Source organism: Dicentrarchus labrax, unplaced genomic scaffold, assembly GCF_905237075.1.
Source record: "Dicentrarchus labrax unplaced genomic scaffold, dlabrax2021, whole genome shotgun sequence".
In the NCBI taxonomy this organism is placed as follows: domain Eukaryota; kingdom Metazoa; phylum Chordata; class Actinopteri; family Moronidae; genus Dicentrarchus; species Dicentrarchus labrax.
The window spans coordinates 5,182,703-5,203,052 of record NW_026136714.1 but is presented as its reverse complement, the minus strand read 5'-3'; the positions used below and the strand labels follow the sequence as shown (position 1 = coordinate 5,203,052).

At 41.3% G+C, this 20,350-nt stretch overlaps 2 protein-coding genes across 2 annotated transcripts; both read left to right on the top strand.

Moving 5' to 3' along the window:
* Positions 1-353: 353 nt before the first annotated feature.
* tent2 (terminal nucleotidyltransferase 2) lies at positions 354-7,113 on the top strand. Its single transcript, XM_051421542.1, has 15 exons — positions 354-453; positions 770-926; positions 1,040-1,147; positions 1,639-1,897; positions 2,007-2,121; positions 2,202-2,290; positions 2,401-2,458; positions 2,715-2,781; positions 2,879-2,955; positions 3,093-3,221; positions 3,312-3,355; positions 3,983-4,119; positions 5,529-5,620; positions 5,715-5,794; positions 5,915-7,113. The coding sequence occupies exons 2-15, from the start codon at positions 814-816 to the stop codon at positions 5,999-6,001; spliced, it is 1,455 nt and encodes a 484-aa protein (XP_051277502.1). The 5' UTR covers positions 354-453; positions 770-813; the 3' UTR covers positions 6,002-7,113.
* Positions 7,114-7,348: 235 nt separating this feature from the next.
* cmya5 (cardiomyopathy associated 5) lies at positions 7,349-20,073 on the top strand. The gene is made up of 14 exons (XM_051421550.1): positions 7,349-8,349; positions 9,231-9,876; positions 10,085-12,880; positions 14,967-15,062; positions 15,239-15,457; positions 15,551-15,573; positions 15,824-15,948; positions 16,060-16,194; positions 16,605-16,751; positions 16,877-17,024; positions 17,266-17,399; positions 17,498-17,615; positions 17,694-17,870; positions 17,960-20,073. Exons 1-14 carry the CDS (start codon positions 8,234-8,236, stop codon positions 18,210-18,212), a joined length of 5,133 nt encoding a protein of 1,710 aa, XP_051277510.1. The 5' UTR covers positions 7,349-8,233; the 3' UTR covers positions 18,213-20,073.
* The last annotated feature ends 277 nt before the right edge of the window (positions 20,074-20,350 follow it).

The following is a 20,350-nucleotide window of genomic DNA, read 5'->3' as shown; positions in this document are numbered from 1 at the left end:
CCTCTAGAGATAAATTTTGTAGCTGCTCCACAGAGAATGAATAATGGACAACGTGACAGCAGCTATGGAGATTTCACTAGTAAGCGGGCTTATCTGATTCACAGCTCCAAGCTCTACATTCAAATTAAACTCATTTGGATACAGTCCCTTTAACAAAATGTTATTCAGTCTGCACAGGCAGTCACAGATATCATCAGTTCAAGTCTTTATGTAATGGATTAAAAAAAAAAAATTTGATTTCACTGTCCAGTTCAATATCATTGATACAGCACAGTGTGTAGCCTAACCTTTATTTATTTACTTTTGGGTGGATTTTCCCTTTAACGAGCAGGGCCACGTCCCCTTTAAATCCATTACGTCATGGCATCAATACGGAAGTATGCACTCAGGAAACTAGCGCCGTGGGTCCGTGACTAGCTCCTTCGGTTTTGTTTACAAGTGACATGCAATTCGGTAAGTGTTACAGAGCCCCTCCTTTTATAGAAGAGTTCTCCACACGAATCCACAGAGCAACTGATTTCATTTTGTGATAACATCGTTACCGATATCTGAGTAAACATAAACAAGCAAGGCGTTGAGATCTGCGCTAGCGTTAGTTAGCTCGCGTTGTCGTCCCATCAGAGATAAGTTTCGGTTTCCTCACCAACTTTCAGCTCAGCCAACATTGTTGTTGTCGGCGGGCGAGTTCAGCAACGGTGGTGGCCACAGTTGCTCTTTAATGGCTGACGCTGCCTAGCTGTGTTGTTACTCTGTTGTTTTTTTATTTCAGGGAATCAGCGGAGTTGATGCTGAAGCTCCGCGAAGAACCGCAGCATGTTCCCCCGCAACGCTGCACCGAGAGGGCGGTCACCCTATGGCTCTCACCCGCCACCCCCCGCGCCCCGGTACTATGATTACAACCACCAAAGCCTCGGTGGTGGCAACAGGTGAGCCTGGCGAAGACACTTACAGCACATTCATGTGTTAGTAAACTTGCAGATTGTTTCTTGTTGCCCGTTTGTGTGTCCTGTACTGTAATATGTGCTTGTCTGTTCGGTAGCTTCTATGCTCCTGGGTTAGAGAGGTTGCCTACATATGAATGGAAGCCCACAGCATCCACCTATCCGGTCCTTCCTCCTCGCACACCAACTACGGCCAATGGGCGCAAGTATGTGATTTTACAATTTATTCATGACTTAATAATCTCATTCTTCTTCTATATCTTTAAACCAACCTCAGTTTTCTCAACATTTGCCTTCGATACATTTAATTGTGGGATGGTTTCAGTGAAAATGTATAAAACCAGGCTAGACAATCTGAATTAATGTAATGTATATGAAAACTCACTGAGTCACTGATAATCATCGTTACGTTCTATGCTATGTAGTCTAAAGAGAGGACAGGCTATGTCTTAGCACCCTCTTTATGACGTTGGTTTGCTATTTAGTAGATTAGGTTTGTTGACACAGGATCATTAAGCAAACTCCATGCCACCAGTGTTGTGTAGGATCTGTTTCCTGGTACCAATATTGTAAATAAATACATTCTTTAAGACTGTCCTTAGGCTGTTTATCTATTCATCAAAATAAAGACTGACCTGAAAGTTCTTCATCACATATCTTGTCACATGTTTTTTTTTAATCATTATGTGTCTTCCAGGAGGCAGAATGTTGACTACAGCCCCCATGTTGTGAAGCGGCAACGGCTTGACTCCTCTTCTCAACAATTAATAGGCCCCCCTCTGATTCGGGCCCCTCCTCTTCCTCGTCCTCCTCGTCCTCGTCCTGACCCGGTGGTGGCAGGGTCATCAAGATCAAATTTTGATAGTTCTTATCCGAGCCCACGCTCCCATCCCCACCCTAAGGTGCCTGCTGTCACAGAGAGATCCAACAGCTTGCAGACCTATGCCAAGGACAAGGTACTGTATATCAGATGACCTTAACCTGCAGCTTATATACATCAGGTGACTGTGGGTGAATGCAGGTATGCTTGGTTTAGTCAGCGTGCATTTGTGTTTGTGCCCTCAGTTGAGTGGTCAGATGGTGGAACTGTTTGAGGAGTGCCAGCAGCAATCTTCCGATTTGGACCGGAAGGAGACGTGCCGAACTCGGCTGCAGCAAGATATACAGCAAGTCTATGCAGGTGTGTGTGTGAAGTAAACAGGTATTCTCTGCTCTGACTTTCTGTTGGGATTCTTCGTTCACTAAGTGTGTTTCTCTCAGTGGCCCGACTTTACTTGACTGGATCTTCTATGAATGGATTGGGCTGCCGGAGCAGTGATGCTGATCTGTGTCTGGTCATCAAGGGAAATGTGAGTATCTCTGACTCGGCACTGTGAATGTCATCTAAAATGTGTTTGTGTGTATATATACTCATTGATACCCACTTCCTCTTTAACACCTGTATGTTTTTCTGTTTCAGAAAAGACATGATCCTATTCATGTACTCTCTGTCCTGCAAAGGTTGTTCAAATCACTGTGTGAGTAATAATACGACTTTTTTGAATATCAAATGATTTATTTTCCTCTTAACATGGTTGGAAAAACTCTTGCTTGCTTACTACTATCTAACTAACTTGGTTCTTACTTACTGCATATAACAAACAACAATTTATTTTATGTTCTCCACAGACTTCACTAGGTGGAGCTAGTTGCCCATAGGAAAAAGAGTTTCAGGTTTACAGATAAAGAAACTGGAACCACCATAAGTCTCATGATGTTTGTTTTTATTCAAAGCATATGTAGAGAGGACTCAGCTGATCAGAGCCAAAGTGCCCATCCTCAGGTTCAGAGAGAAGGGCAGGTAGGAACAAAGCAGTCGTAGCAGCCTGTTGTTACAACATCATCAAAGTCAGAAAGACGTTTTAATATGACCATTTTATTACTCCTACCCTCTTTAGTGATTTGGAGTTTGATCTGAATATCAACAACACAGTGGGCATCAGAAACACATTCCTCCTGAGGAGTTATGCCTATGGTGGGTGAGAAATTGCTCTATCTAGTTTTAAGTCAGCTGACTGATCACTCTACACATTAGTCCGAGTGCAAGCAGTGCATTTGTTAGACGATAAAGTTTCTTGTTTTGACCTGCTGAGTTTGTTTGGTCTCCCACAGCTGATCTCAGGATAAGACCCATGATCCTTGTTGTCAAGAAATGGGCACGACACAATCAAATCAATGATGCCAGCAAAGGAACGTTAAGCAGCTACACACTGGTGCTGATGGTGCTGCACTACCTCCAGAGTCAGTACAATGACACACACACACATTCTCATTTATACTTTATACTGATTTATTGTGAATCTCATCTTGTATTTGTTGTTTTCTTTACAGCTCTTAATGAACCGGTCCTACCCTCTCTACAGAGGGACTATCCAGTAAGTGTCTTCATTGTTTGCTTTTTTGCAGCAGCAGCAGCAGCAACTGGAAACTTATGATTACATATGATGAACAGAGAAATTAAAGGAAATATAAAAATTAGAAAGCCATGCAGACTCTCCATTCTCAACTCTTTTTGTAAAAAAAGCAAAAAAAAAAAACATTTTGGCTGCACTTTAAAGGTCCAGTGTGTATGATTTATCTAGCAGTGTAGTTGTAGATTGCAACTCTGTCAATTGACCCTGCCTTTTCAAGGAGAAACTATGGTGGCCCTGAAAAAATGAAAATGCCCTTACCCGGAGAAGGTGTTTGGTTTGTCCCTTCTGGGCTACTGTAGAAATATGGCGGTTCAACGTGGCCAACTCCATTAAAGGTGACCTCTGGCATCGGTAGATATAAGAGGCCCATTCTAAGGCCAAACAAAAACATAAATAAAAATATAACTTTAATTCCTATATTCAGGTGGTTGTAAACTAATGAAAACATAGTTATGCATATTATCTTAAATTTCTGCCAATAAGTCCTTCTAAATGTTACACACTGAAACTTTAACTTTGCTTTATCAGTCACAAAGAAAATCGATTATTTTAAGCCTTTGTCCTTTTGTCCTGTGCCTTGATTTTCAGGAGTGGTTTAATCCCTTCATGGACATTGACATGGTTCCAGAGGGACCCAAACATGTCCCCCCCTACATCTCAAGAAACCAGTCCTCACTGGGGGAGCTGCTTCTGGGCTTTCTCAAATACTATGCCACACACTTCAGGTATCTCCCAAGGACATGACATTACGAAGTCTAGTGTTTCAGATGCACTCATGGTTCTTTTGCCTGCTCTTTTTCTTGCTTACAATCCTCCTTTTTTGCTCCTCCGGCCAACTTCTTCTCCCCCTCCAGTCTCTCTTCTCCTCCCTCTATCCTGCATCCTCTTCTCTGGTTTCATGTTTCTGGGTGAAGGGCAGGAGCAGGTGGGACCTTTGGCCTTAGACAGCACTAGCATGACATACCATGATCCCTGTGTTTGCTGTATGTGTGTTACTTTGCCACACAAAACGAATGGTTGAAATAAAACTCACCATGCAAACAGGCACGGATGTTTGCATTTTACAGTACTAAACTCTCAGACAGGTTTAGGGTTGCAGCAGTATCAAGGTATATGAATATAAAAATTGACAGTTATTATATTATATGTGTATATATTTGCTTATGTAAGGTATTGACTTCGACAGTTTAAATTTTAAAATAAAATGGGATATAATATTTTGTGAAATTATGAAAAAGCATTTGCTCAGCCAAAAAAAGTGGTGGTTGTAGTGGAGAGTATTGCAACCATTTGAATAGAGCTCAGTCTTCCAAGTGTGCAGGAGTGTAAACAGGGAGAGAGGGAGATGAAAACACTAATGTAAACATACCTATGTATCATATTCAGTTTTTGCCAATAGATCCTCCTCAGTGTTACTCAGTTGTTACTGCTGATGATTATAATAATAATTGTGTAATACTGTGAAATTGTGATATTTTCCGAGAATGTTATCATCATACCATGAGAATCTCATACCGTTGGAACCATAAATAGGTCACACATGTTCAGTCATTTTTGCATTTTGTTTGCCCAAATAGTTAATAGAACAAATAGTTAGTACAAATTGCATGTGCTTTACTGCTGACATTTTTCTTACCTTCTTGACAGCTGTTTGCCTCAATCAACTCAAGTCAATAAACTATAAAATTGAACTTGCAAAGACTGAAATCTCTTACAGGGAACATTTGCTTTTTTTTCTTTTTGCAAAAACATGTCCATGTACCCTTTTTAAAAAAAAACATTTAAACATTTACAACATTTAAGATTTCAGAGCTGAAAGACAGGTAATGGTGTGAAGGTTAATATGTCAACTCAAGTCTCAGATGCATTTACATTTTCCAAGAAGAATGAGTTTGCAAAACTGTTTATCACATTATCACATGACACTATTGTATCTTTTGACAAAAAATAAGAATATTTCATGTTTGCATTATTAAGCAAGTTTCAGTTAGGTTCGTTGTTATACTGCACTTTGGCAGCTAAGTGTGCATATTTTGTAGTCGATTAGCCACTGAGGACCTTGGTCATTGTTTTATTTTTAGTCTTAACAAGATGGAATAACTCCATTACTTTTTGTTTCTTCTGTGTCTTGCAGGTGGGATAAGCAGGTGATCTCTGTTCGAGAGGCCAGAGCTTTGCCTAAGAACAATTCTCAAGAGTGGAGAAACAAATACATATGTGTGGAAGGTAAACATGGACATAATATTCCCCTGCCACCACCACTTAACAATACCTGGGAGTGTACATATTCAGTGAGTGACAGCAATTCCGTGTGTTTCAGAGCCATTTGAAAGAAATAACGTCGCCAGAGCAGTCCATGAGAAGATCAAGTTTGATGCCATTAAAGCTCAGTTTGCTGAGGTACAGGCCAGCCCTGATAACTATGCTCCCTTCATATTTTCGTTCTTCCTCCAAGCCTCTGTGGGCTAGCCATGAGTTATTCATAATCCTCCTGCTTCTCATCTCTCTGTGTCTGTGCAGTCAAGTCGGATACTACAACAGAGAAAGGACCTGAACTCGATCCTCCCTGTCAGAGCCATCATTACGAAGGAGTCATCCGGGAGATAAGGGATTCCTCTAATTAGAAGAGCTGACGGGAGTCTTCTACCTCAAGACAGGCCTGTCCCCAGAAACGAAGAGCGACCTTTGGGGTGTGCTGAGAGAGAAGTCTTGCTGCCTCTGCACCTCACAGCCAGAAAGACTCCAGGACTCTGAATGCTCTGGCTGCATAGGTATCGGCCACATACTGTATGTCCCGCGGCAGTACGTGTTGAAAATACTGCACTTACTTTCAAATGCTTTGCAGACTTGGCCAATCTTTTGTAATTATTTCAACTGATAATGAAAAAAGACATTATTTGTGTAGTGACACCAGAGGGATCTGAAATTAAAATCTTATTGCTGCTCCTTCCCAGGGCAAATAGCATTCCTAGTAAGAAGTTCAGTATACTGACAAAGTATGAAAAGACAAAATAATACCTGTGACCTGCTCATTTGTGAAGCTGGCCTAAATGGAAGCAACAGTGTTTAGGTGGAAAAGGTCTCAACCAAGTTGATCTCGTCTAATCTGTTTTAGTTATATCGATACTGCACAGAGTCTGCTTTGAAGGTGCCCATAGGTTTCTGTTTCTGCCACATACACATATATATATATATATAGAGGATATTGTCTGCAGCCTGCCTGGACCATCTTGTAACATAAAAGCCTTTTTTCTATTTTTCTAGGTCAGTATTGAAGCTATTATGGGTTTAAACACCATAGACACCGTTTTCTACAGCTGCATTAAGAGCCCTCTCCTTTTTCATCATCACCATTGTTGTATTTCTAAGCCTCTCTGAAAAGTGAACTTGATATTAAGTGATACATTACTCAGAAGTTATCGTTGGAGGGCTGGACTGGAGATATTCCCACTCTTTTGTCATTGTTACTGATGTGTTGTATTATTTTCCCTACACTGGTGTCAGGCCTATTTTAGTTCACTATATACTTGATTAATTTGGACAAAAACAGATGTGTTATTCAGTCATTTTCGGTTCACTTAATACATAACTTATTGTGGGACCTTGTTTTTTTTTTTTCTTTTCATTTTGGTTTATATTTTTCCTCAGATCTTTTTGTACAGTTTATACATTACTGACTTTTAAATGTTAATTTAAAAAACATTAAATCTTTGAAGATGTATGATTGTTTTCACTTTATATTTTTCAGCTCTGTGTGAAGCCCACCTTCTTGGCTATGCTAATAGAAGGGCCAAAATCATATTAAATTGTACACTGGCTTCTTTTTTTGTTCATGTTCAGATGTGTTGAGTATTTGACAAAGTGAGGTTTGGTGGCATTCTCAATTTTACATTTTAAGGTAAGGTTTTAAGGTAATGGGATATAAACATGACTCAACAATAAACACTTGCTAATCCATCACACAATAATATATTTGATCACTGTGCAGTTAAAAATCAAGATCAGAGATTTTATCCACAGGAACTAAAATATATCTGGTCCAAGCCACCTCAGGTGTAATTCTTTTCTTACAGGTAATGCAGCTTATCCACTGTCATCACAGTTCCAACATCATTGAATACATAACAGGTGCTTGTGATTCATAGACCTTAATAATTATAAATATATCTGATATCTGCACCTTTTATTCAAGTGTTCTCTGCAGCCTCCTCTGGCAGCTGTGTTGATTGTTTTTCGTTCTGTGGTTTGACACCTTATTACACCTAGTTTTATGACTTCTGTATAGTGCCAGTAGTGCTATGATTTAGATACCTTGCAAGATACGTATACTTGTGTGTGTGCGTGTGGCCCTGTTTAGTGTGGCTACGAGCAGCAGGGGGACCGGGGGGTACTGTTTCAGCACATGGCCTATATTTAACTTAGCAAGGGGGATTTTGATCTTAAAGTCACACAGGCTCATTCCGTTGTTAGCTACCGGTACAGAACAAGATAATGATGGTTTCCCCAAATCTATAACAATCTTTTTATGATAAGTTCAAAATCGAACTTCTTATGTCAGTTCTTCTTTGTTGTTAGTGTGCTTAACCTAAGACTCGGTGAGATACCCTCTGTCACTGCTTTGTCCCTCTCTGTCTCCACTCCCCTCTTTTCATTCCCCACTCAGTCTATTTCTGTCTCCCGCTGAGTCAGATGGACAGCACCCAACTTAGAATGACACAAACAGGCGGACCAACTTGTCCGAAATCAGAGTGGCTGAAAACATCAAGAGGACTCTAAAATACACAGAAAAGAAACAACATTGGGAAACTACAAATAAAAGAGAGGGAGGATATTACCAAGATGGAGGAGTGTGCGAGTCTGGACTCGGAGATGACAGAGCTGCAGGAGTTTGAGTGTGAGGCTTCAGAGGCCATCAGCCAGGACGATGAAGACGAGGTGGAGGAACTAAGAAACAGGTGCTTTAAACACTGGAGCTTACAAGCTGAATAACCTCAATTGTGTCCGACTTTATCGCTGTATGAAGTGGTGTCTTTTCTACTCGGACATCTTACCGTGAAACTTGTTGTATTTAGTGCTTTAAAGATAAGTTGTGTCTTATCTCTGTCTGGAGAGTGTGTGTGGTGTGTCCAAGTGACTCGAAGTAGCACTCCATTACTTTGATTTAATAAATTAAATGGTCATCTGTTCTTCATTTCATACAAGGAATTGTCAGTGTGACACTGCAAGCAGCTCTATTCTAATATTTGATATTAAAATATGGCATATATTTTACATCTAATTTATCAGGTTTCGTGCTGGGTTCTCTAGCTATCCTTGCCATGTCATAAATAGTAAAAGACACTGATATGTTGAATGTATCTGGGAAGGCCAGGCATCTCTTCTCTAATATTACATGTATGACGCTTTGGGACTTCACCTTGTAATCCTGCAGTAGCCCAGCTGTATTCATAGCGAGAGGGACAGCTCAGAGCACATTTCATAATTATTTTTTCAGGTCATCTCTCACATTGGCAGCCTGGCACCAGACACTTGTTCTAATGCTGGAGATCTACACTTCTCAAGTTTGCATCTTGAGAATAGATCAGCAGGTGTTATCATGTTTTCAGCTTAGATTTGCTAAGTTGCTTCAGGTGCAAAATGTGAATGTGGTTTCATTGCTTACTCTGATATGTTTCGATTTGATTCATTAGTTTGGTCTCTACTTGCATTTCCACGGGTTGTGCCAAAAGCATCTCCTCTTGCAGTAAGACTGTTTAGTCATGCCCTTCCTCTCCTCGTGAAAAGCACAAACAGCCTGCTTTCCCTCCCCTAACTCTGTCTATTCCTTCTCCTCCAGTCTGCGAGAGGTTGTCCAGGACCAGTCTGTGAACCCCAGACTCCAGTGCCTTATGGTGGATCCATCGTTCTCCATGGTAACTGTTCAGAGTGAGGACAGTGGTATTGTTTGGGAGACAGCCTCTAGCCGCTGCTCTACCCCTTGGGCATCTGAGACCAGCTCCATCTCTGAAGCCTACAGCATGGAGGGCTCTGGAACCGCAGGAAAGATCACCATCGTATTTGATGAGGAGCAAATAGTCCGCAGGAGGACAAGGTCTGGAGGAAGGAGAAGCAGGCTGGGGGACAGGCTGAGCCGACCTGGTAGTTCAAGATCAGCTTCAGCTCTTGGAGTGGAGAGACTGGAGATGGCAGAGGTTTCTCTTCCAAATGTCAAAAAGGAGAAAACCGAAACAGAGCCGGACTTGGAGGAAATCAAAAACAAAGATCAGCAGCTGTTTAGTTTGATTTCAGAGGGTTATGAGATTCTCAACATCAGAGTCCCCTCCAAACTTCCCACTGTGGATGAGGAAGAGAGCACAGAGCTCCAGGACAATTTGTCTTATTTGGACCAGACTCCAAAGATCAAATCCCGAAACCACCATGACTGGACACGACAACAGAATCATGTCCGGCCAAAGGAGGGGGAAATACTGGATCACCAAGAGGTATTTACTGATTTATCTGATTGGTTTGAGTGGTTTTGATAATGAGGTATTTAATTTCTAACACTTTTTTAACACTAGTTTTGCTGTCATTTTCCTTTTTCTGCCATTCACATGAAATTCATGTATTCATTTGTGAATTGTGAAATGCTGTTTTAAAACACTAAATTGTCTTCAAAAGATTGATTTGCTGATTGTGATATTTCCTTAGCCCTCAGAGGAAGATTCTTCTCAGCAATCAGCGTTCACAGAGCTCAGACACACACCCACTCAGAAAGAGAGCACCGGCGACATAGACTACTTTGAGAAGTTTACCCTGCTTGATGTGGGGGTTCCTGGAGAACAAACTCCAGAGCCGCAGGAAGAGGCAGAACAGCCTGCAGCGATGCCCCAAGTAGAGGAGCAAAAGCTTGCTAAGGAGACAGCCTCAGAGAGCCCTTCTGCATCAGAAGACTCCTTTGTCTTTGTTACAGATGTGGAGATAGTTGGGGAACGCCTGGATGAGGTCTTCTATGGAGAAGGAGCTCCTGCTGATGCACTGCAGCGGAGAGAAGATGATGAGGCGGAAGGTGGAGCAAGGATGAGAATGAGACGAGAGAGCCAGAGATCTGCGAAGGAGAATGGTTCAGTGTTGTTTGGGAGTCAAGAGACCATCCTCACACCCATTTTTATCTCCCCAGGACCCCCTAAGATAATTGACCTTATCCTACTGGAAGAGCCCACCGCCATGTCCTTTATGTACTCAGACCTTTATGAGGATGCTATAGGTGAGAGGAGTAAGAGCGCTGATGAATACTCTGAGGCAGAGAGCGTGGCATCTGAGAAGTCTTATAAAAGACGTTTATCAGATTCAGAGGAGGCGGACGGGTACCTGGAGAAGTTTACTTTAAAGGATGAAATTCCCACAGTGGAGGTTAAACCTGAGACAGTAGAGGATAGGAGAGTGGGGAGGATGATGTGGTCACAGAGTCAGTTTGAAATGACAGGATGTCTAACAAGAGTGGTTAAAGAAGAAGAAGATGAGGGCAAGAAGAAGATAGAGGAACCAAAGACACAGGAGGTCAGTGAGAGGAGTGAAGATTTAAAATCAGCAACATTGGAAGACAAAACAGGAAAGGAGAGGGAGCAAATAAAACTCTCCATGGTGACTGAAGAGCAGACTGTCAGGGAAGCTTTAGAAGAATCAATTCAGGAGTCTAAACTGAGAGAGGAGGAGGAGATGATGGGGGATCAGGAAATGAAACAGGAAGTAAAGACAGACCAAACTGAGCCTCCTGAGAAAAGCACTGATGAACCACTGCCTAGAACCCAACACGTTGACAGTACAGTAGAGAAAACAGGGCAGGGTGAGGAGAATCAGAGAGAGGTGCCAGCAGAAACAACTAGCATTATTGAAACTGAGCAGCCACGTCCAACACAAGAAGTGGTAGAAGAAACAGCTCAGGTGATTGTAAATGCTACGGACGAGGCAGCTGTGATAACACCTGTAAGCAGTGAGGGGCCACACATCATCACTAAATCTGAAATACCAACAGAAACAACTGAGCAGAGTTTGTCTGAGGAGGTGGCTAATGACATTAAGATGGTGGCCGCTGATGAGACAGTAGTAACTGAGGTCATAGCAGAGGTCCCAGCTGAAGTGAAAGAACCCAAGACTGAAAGACAGGAAATTCTCACCTCTACTGAAATAGAGACATCAGCTGAAACAACACTGTTTGCGGAAAAAGAAGCAGCAGATGTGGTTTCTGAAAGTGTTGCACCTGTTGAGGTTATCACTGACTGCGATTCTGCAGTACATGCAGTAGTGGAGGTAATAGAAAAAGCAGTGGATGAAAAAGAGATCAAAACTCAAGTTCAGATTGATCTTCAGGAGGTAACAAGTGTTAAGAAAACAGATGTTCCAACAGCTGCTCCTGGAGGAGAAGAAGAAGAACATGAAGATCTAACAGAGAAAACTGCAGTTGAGAGCGAGGTACCTCCATTTATTACTAAAGCTGGTCAGGAGTCAGAGGTTAAAGCTGAGATTCTAAGTGAGATAACTGAACCTGTGATACCAGAAGAAGTCAAGACTGATGATTCAGACAAGAAACAGCATGAAATTCAAGAGTCCAAGCAGCATCAACAAGGGAAGTCAGTAACTGACACTGAATCAGACAAAACAAATCTGATAACTGAAGCCAAAGATAAAACCCCCACAGAGGACACTGCGACTGATGTTCAGGACAAGGTGGATGTGGGTGATGAATTAATCCTCCTTGTACCCAAAGGACAAGCTGTAGAGATGGACATAGAGATAAGTCAGCAGCCAGAGAAGACTAAAAGTGATACAGTAGTTCTCTCTGAACCTGACAGCACATGTGAACATCTCATAGAACCTGAAACCACAACAATATGCCCTGAGACCCTTCAGGCACCAAATGAAGAAACAATGACAGAGCCTCAACTTGAATTAAAACCAGAAGTTGTTCTGAAGGAAGAAGCACTACCTATAAACCAATTAGACAGGAGGGATTCTCCTCCAGCCAACACAGAGGAGCAGAAGACTGAGTGTGACTTTAAAGACGAAACAATGACAGAGCCTCAACTTGAATTAAAACCAGAAGTTGTTCTGGAGGAAGAAGCACTACCTATAAACGAGTTAGACAGGAGGGATTCTCCTCTAGCACCTGTAGAGGAGGCCAGCACAGAGGAGCAGAAGACTGAGTGGGACTTTGAAGAAAACAAGGACATCCTTTCCACTCTGGAGGTGGAGGTGGAGGTGGAGATCGAGATGGAGGAGAAGGAGGAGAAAGTCTTGGATCTGTCCCCAGAAGAAGAGCTCATTGAGGCTGACTATGAAATCATTGATGCAGAGGAGGAGAGTCAGGCCCGACTGGCAGCTGAGCTGCAGGGGATGGACTGGTTCTGTCTCACTTGTGGATGTCTGCTGTCAGAGGACGACTATGGGTCTGGACTGCATCACAGCCATGAGGTGACTGCTGTGGACAAAGCATACGAGGAAATCAAGGTAATGCACTGTGAATGTGAATGTGAACATGTTTTCCATATATACATAAATGTTTCTATTAGAGTTTACAATGAGGGTCGTCTGAGCTTCTCAATCCCAATCTTGTGTCTGAGGTCCTGGAGAAACATGATTTGATGACAAGTTTCAGAAGCTCACTACAGACAGTTACTTATAACTTATGTTTGTGGTTTCAGAGACGCCAGCTCTTAAACATGGTTAAATACTATATATTTGCATCTATATCTAAATCTCTATATCTGTGATTCGTGTTGACTGGACTTCTGTTATTGGAGTTTTCATTGTTCAGAAGAGCTCTAACAAGGAGGTAGACCTCTCTGTCTGACCCCAAACATAATTCATATCACTATGTAGGAGACATACTGTACATTTATTTGTGTGACTTTATGGCAAACAAAAGGAATATACGCTCAGTTTACAGTTTATTAGGTACACCCAGCTAAAACTAAGGCAGTCTAATAGCACAGTCGTGCAAATAAGCATATTTCCCAAAATGTTGAATCACACCTTTTCAGATAACATGTTTTTTTCTTTTTGTTCTGTCTGTGGCCTCAGAGACTTGATCACTTTAGCAGGCTGCTTCTGAAGTGATGCAACAGCAGTTCTCATGTCTTTTGGCATGTTGTAATCAAATAGCAGCTCATCATCATACACTTTACCAGCATTATTACACAACACGGTTCTGATCGTCACACACTTTACTGGCATTAGTTTGGGTCATCATATAATAAAGTGGTCCTAAATTAGTCAGCTATAACTTTTCCATTCATGCTGGCAGATTGCATGCTCTCTGGCCGCTGGCAAGCTGCGGGCAAGCGCATTGAATTGTTGTGATGTAATGCTCTGCTTTGATCGGTGGAAAGGTCCAGTGTGACATCATCAAGTGGAGACTGATATGTGATCTGTTCACACACAGTGTTCTCCCTCGCTGTCCCTATGGGTCAGCACAGGGTCAGCCATCTGCTTTTTTTTAATCTTTATTGATTTCATAGCACCTTCTAGCAATCTGAAAAAGAAACATTTTGTTATCTTTTACCTGCAGTTCGGCAAAGCTATCTGTTCATTTTTTAACCCGCGAGGCAAACTTATTCTCCAGGAGAGACAATATTATATAATCTGTGAGGATACATTCAACAACATGAGTGTTGTGACTTATTTTGCCATGCATTTGATAAACAAAGTATCTGGCATCTAAATCAAAGGAAAGCTGGAACAAACTGAGATTGATCAAATTTCATTTCCAGATGATATTTCAACCAGGTATTTTGCATGTGTGAGTTGTATTTATATGAAACATTGACAGCTGGACTGTAAATAAGACAAAGATCAAAGCTATAATGCAAGTCTGACTTCAGCACCAAGAAGTGTAGTCTATTCAGATACCCCACAAGGGGAAAATCAATCCTGACAAGTTGACCAAAACAACTTAGCAAAACTATATCCAGTCCAGTCCTCTTAGCTAGAATGTACAATGCACTTCTGACTTTTAGTGGAGAGGAGGTCAGCCTCAGAAGGAACAGGGACCGATAAGGGACCACAGCTTGATAAATGTGAGCTGTCAGAGTTTGGGTGGTGATCAGTCTAAGTAATAACAACAGAAAGGAGCATCCATGTCCTGTGAAATGGGATCAGATTCCTTAAATAACCTTTAATTGAATCTTCAGAGTAGGGAGAACTCAATTCAGAGAAAGAAAGAGAGTTAGACAGTTTGATTCACTGACATGAATTAATGTGCTGTACGTCTCTGTTCCAGCAAAGAAGAAGAAAGTGAAGGGAGGGTTCAGATTACTGTTACAGAAATTCAGCAGTGATTGTAACAGGGCAGAAAACACTGCTGCATTGTTTCTGATTAATAAAACTGCTCTTTCAGATCAGTCTATTTTGGTGAATAGAAAAACAATGGAATGATTATAACAACTAAGAGCTCTTTGAATATACATAGTTACACAGAGATACAGTAAACTTAATAGAGAAAATGTGAACCTTTTAATCCCAGCTGCATCTTGCTCTCAGAGGCTCTGGGTTATAAACATGATATGTTATCTGCAAGCGTTTTTTTTATTATCAGGAGAAGCTGAGTGACTGGATCTCAGAGCTTCAGGGGAGGTCAGAGAACATCGAGGACCTGGTGTCTGAGCTTGAACTGGCCTACAACTCTGTAGAGGTAAAACAAACTGACTTTGTGTCTTCACATTTAATACTAAGTAGAACTATACCTCTTTTTAATACTTGCCATTAGGTCAGTATAATGTTTTTAATAAATTACACGATACACATCATAATATTAAATTTCGTTAGTAATATAATGTCTCTGTCTTGCATTCCTCTCCCCTCTACCAGGACCAGTGTGTGGAGACTGAGGCGGCGATGCAGGCGCAGAATGAGGAGATGATGGCTCTGGTGATGGAGCAGTACAATAACATGTCTGTCAGTATGGAGGAGGAGAAGAAGGCCAAGCTGGAGCAGCTTTATGACCAGATTGTCTCCTTCCAGGAGAGCATCGACTCCGCCAAGGCCACTCTGGAGACCACGGCCAGAGAGGCTGAGACTGATGCACGGGTGAGTCCTGAGGCTCTTGAGGCTTATTGATCAGTGGTATTATATTATATATCAATTTTCTGATAATACTTCTTTAATCTGTTCTCCCACTAGTCACCTGAAGACATTCATGCAAGGTAATGTGCATTCAGTGAATGGAGTGTGAGCTAGTGTGGTTTTCTAACCAGTTTTACTAAAATGGTACTAGATAGTGATTACCAATGCAGTTTGCTGCTTGACCTTCAGAGCTGTAGTAGAACTGCAGTGTGCCAATATGCTGAATATTCAACTGTAGGGGTAGATTCAAGCTCAGTATATATAAAAGAAGGCTTTTGATGCTGACTTGAAGTTGTAGCCAAAGGCTAAATGCTGTGGTTGTGTGGACAGACTCAAGGCAGCTCTGGACACAGCCATGTCATTGGAGCTGGGTCCCAAGGGACTGCTGGTGTTCGAGGATTATGCCAAGGGCAACACTTCCAGCTCTCACGTCGCACAGCGCAAGGGAATCCCAGGTAGGTCTGATGTAGACATATCTTTGCAGACACACCTGAGAGTTGTAAGAAGTCTCATATCATGTGCATGTATGTGGCAGTTATGGATTGTGTATGTCTCCTGTGCCACAGTGCCTCAGAGTCCTACACTGCAGTCTCAGGAGCCAGGCTCAGCCACCAGCACCAGTGTCACTGTTTACTGGAAAGTCAACCCTGGAGATATAATAGACTGCTTCCAGGTCTACTGCATGGAGGATCCACAAGGAGGTAAACGCTTTCAAGATGGTCTTTAAAAGTCCAGTGTGTAACATTTAGGAGGAACTAGTGACAGTAATGGGATATCATATTCGTTGATATGTTTTCATGTGTATAATGAGCTGAAAATAAGATAACATTTTTGCATATTCATTAGCTTAGAATCCCACACACAGGTCCTCAAGGGGCTCCTATTATATTTTTTATGTCTTAACTATCATATACTTCAGGTAACTTGATGTAGTGCTTTGGCAGAAATTAGAGTTAATGGATCCTTCTAACTGAAGATATTTTATGGTAAATTATCTTTAGTATTTATAATAGATTTTGTTTATATGAACTTTAAAATCCTGTCAACAAGTTTTCTGGCACAACTGTGATTAAATATTGATGATTGCATGTGTTCCTGCTTATGTCCACAGCTGTGTCAGAGGAGTACCGTGTAACAGTGAAGGAGAGTTACTGTGTCCTGGAGGAGCTGGAGCCTGATAAGATCTACAAAGTTTGGGTGATGGCTGTCAACTACACAGGCTGCTCTCTGCCCAGCAAAAGACTGGCCTTCAGAACGGGTCAGTCCACACACTGGAGATAAAGTTACAGAGTTTAGATTTGTTCACTGCTATAGTGCAGACTGCTCTTCAAAGCCAAAAGCAAATTTCACACTATTATTGATCGCTTGTTCTCTTTCTGGCAGCTCCATCAGTGCCAGTGATTGATACAGAACTCTGTACTGTCATGTGGGATTCAGCCACACTGCGGTGGAACACAACAAAACAGACTCCCGAACAGAGTTACACCTTGGAGTACTGCCGACAGTATGAACTGGAGGGAGAGGGGCTCAGGTGTGTGTTATTTAAGCCAGATCAGTACCCAGCCAGAGAGATAAATGAAACTAATTCTGTAATTTCTGACAATATTAGGAAAGCCAATTTGGTTTTAAACCAACTAATAGTAAACTGCACATACGTCTGACGTAAAAATGTAAAGTCTCACTTGTTGCCCAAACCAGTACAATATGTTATACACTGACACATTTTGATGCACCAAGGTTTATTTTTGTGGGTGTGTGTGACATACTTCTAGGTCCATCTCAGGTATCAAAAGCTGTGAACAGAAGGTTCTCCTGCAGCCCAGTGAGAATTATCTGTTTTACATCAAAGCTGTGAATGAGGCTGGGGCCAGCGAACAGAGCGAGGCTGCACTCATTTCAACCAAAGGTAACAAACCCACACTTACCCTCTCTCTGTACTATTTGTGTGTAATATTACACAAATACATTTTCATATTCTTTTCTCTGGCTTGTTACTGTTTTCAGGGACAAGGTTCCACCTGCTGAAAACCTCAGCTCACCCAGTTCTGGAGCTGTCAATGGACCAGACCACATTGCACTACTCTGAAGACTCACCTGCAAACACACTTTCTACAAACAAACAGTGAGTTTCAGTCATCTCCTACCATTACTTAGATCCCTTTTAATGAATATGTTTAAACTGAGTTTGTGTGTTTTCTAGGTGTCCATCCATCCTGGGTGAGTTGTTGCCAGCACACGGACATTACTACTGGGAGACCATTGTGTCAAGAAGTGCAGCTTACAGGCTTGGAGTGGCATACAGCACAGCCAATAGAAACAGTCCTCTGGGGGAAAACAACCTTTCATGGTGTTTGCAGTGTATCCCTACACCATCAGGGTATGCACAAAGCATTTCAGTCTAATTTACTGCACATCCCATCACTGTTTTTGGTATAAACTCTCCCTTTGCTTTCCTTGTGTGTCCAGCTGCAGGTATCAGTTGCTTCACAATGACGTTCAGTCCACTGTGTTCGTGATTGAGATGCCTGAGCGAGTGGGTACTCTCCTGGATTACCAGCTTGGTCGTCTATCTTTCTATAATGCCCAGAGTGGTCAGTTGTTAGGCACTTTCTACCAGCGCTTCACCCAGCCGTTCCACCCTGCTCTGGCCCTGGAGTTGCCAGGCAGCCTGGAGGTGTGCATGGTGCTGGAGGTGCCTGAGTTTACCAAAGACAGCTAGCTCTGCTACATGGCTCACACGCTGTTTACAGTTCATGTTGGACATATATTTGAATGATCTTAAAATTACAATTATTGCATTACTGAGATAACTGCACATATGACAGGACATAAAATATACTGATATCCACAGTAAAGGCAGAAGACTTACTGGGCCCCAATCTTCTAACAAGGACTCATTGATGGGTTTGTGTGTTTTTAGTGAGATCGAACCTAATTAGTGTAGAGCTTCATGGTAAAGCGAGTTTTCTCTGACCGAACATAAATTCAATTCAGTATATATTTCTTTTGGTAACAGAAATGAAATTGTAAATATCAAAAACAGAGGCAGTAAAAATGAATGACGACGGTGTGAAATATAACTGGATTGAGATTTTGCTTTGTCAAGGGAGAAGTAAAATGTTGTGGATCATTTTGTAAATTTGACCATAACATATGCTGTTGTGATCATTTTGTACTGTTTTGTAAATGTCTAGGATTAACCCATTTGTAGTTTTCTCCTCTTTATTTAAACCCTTACTGAGTAAATGATCTGAAGCATATTGAAATCAAACACACACTCTATCGTTACAGAGAAAAACAACAGTTAAAGCCTTTTTTCAACACAAAGTTTAGACACTGAAATATAGAAATATACTGTAGCACTTTTGAATTGTGTTTCATATTGTGAATTTGTGTAAATAACATTTTTAAACAGATGTGATCACTTGTATTTTTTGTTATGTGCAACTCACAGCAAGTGAATATGAATTGTTTTCCTTTCCCTGTCCTGTAAACTGACTTTCTGTCTGAGCTGAATGAACATGTTTATTTTTCTATTTGAACAACTGGACTGGTAGTTTGTTTTGCCTCAGCTCATTTTTCTTTTTTCTTTTCTTTCTAACATACATTCACCACTAGGGGGCCTCAGTACACCATTAGCTGCAATCAAAATCATCCAAAAAAAATGTATTCTGTCCTCTGTAACATGTACATATATATACAGATATGTTATTATACTCTCTACAACACTGAGATAAACAGAAATCAAAGATATTTCCAGAAAAGTTTTCTGTTCTTAAAATATCCTAATGCCATGTATTTTTCATTGCTGCTTACACTTAATGCAATGTTTAATTGCATGTAATGTACATTATTATCACCTAAAATTGTGTGTTAACTTGAATGTGGGTAAAAATGTGAGTTGAATGACTTAAAAATGAAAGAGAAGTCAGTCAGAAATTAATCAAATAGATTTCTGCTACCAATCCTAACAACTTCTGCAAAATCCACGCACTTACACTTCCAGATTGCTTTTTATAACTTACAGCTACTGTAGATTTGGGAACCAGACACCTTGCTGAGAAAGCTACATGGTTCTCCAAAGGACATGTAATTTCACAATTATGTTACAATTTTTCCAGGCACTTTTCCCCCTCATATTGGAACACCTTTCTCCATTTCTGGGGAAACAGCGAGAGGAGGGAGCAGCTGCTGGCTTCCATGTGATCTGTTGGACTGCTCAGCTGGAAGCTCATTGAAAAGTGACAGCCTCATTTTACTGGATTCTCTTCTCTGCCTTCCTGATGACACTGGGCTAGGAAGTTGGAACAAATTTTATTGGAGCTGAACCGGGATGGATTTGCTTGTTAGGTGCAGACTAAGGACTCTTTTAGTACCTCTTCTCAACATAGTTCTTTGACACTATTTGATGTGATCTAACCCTGAAAAACTGAAGAAAAGGATCACTGTAAAATCACTGTAATTCAAAAGATGCAAACATGTACAATATTTATTTCAGCACAAAAATTGACAATAGATCCAAATGTGCTATTTATTTCCCTTTACCGCACCCATTAAAAAGCCAGCCAAGAGAAGCCTCAGCAGGAGTCTGTGCCTCATGTGACCGATGACCTCGACAATATCTGATGTCAAGTATGCATCATATCCTTTCGGCTACATTACTCTCATTTTTCCATGTCTAAGGCCAAGAACAAACTAAGAGCTCTCTGTCCTCCAAACATCTAAACAACCGATCACACAATCAGTGAGGTGGGCAAGGGCGCAATCTTCTGTGGATTATTAGTGGAAAAACAAGCCACCAATAGCACGCCTTGCTGCAAAGGCTTAAAGGATGGAGGAATTTATAACACAAACAAT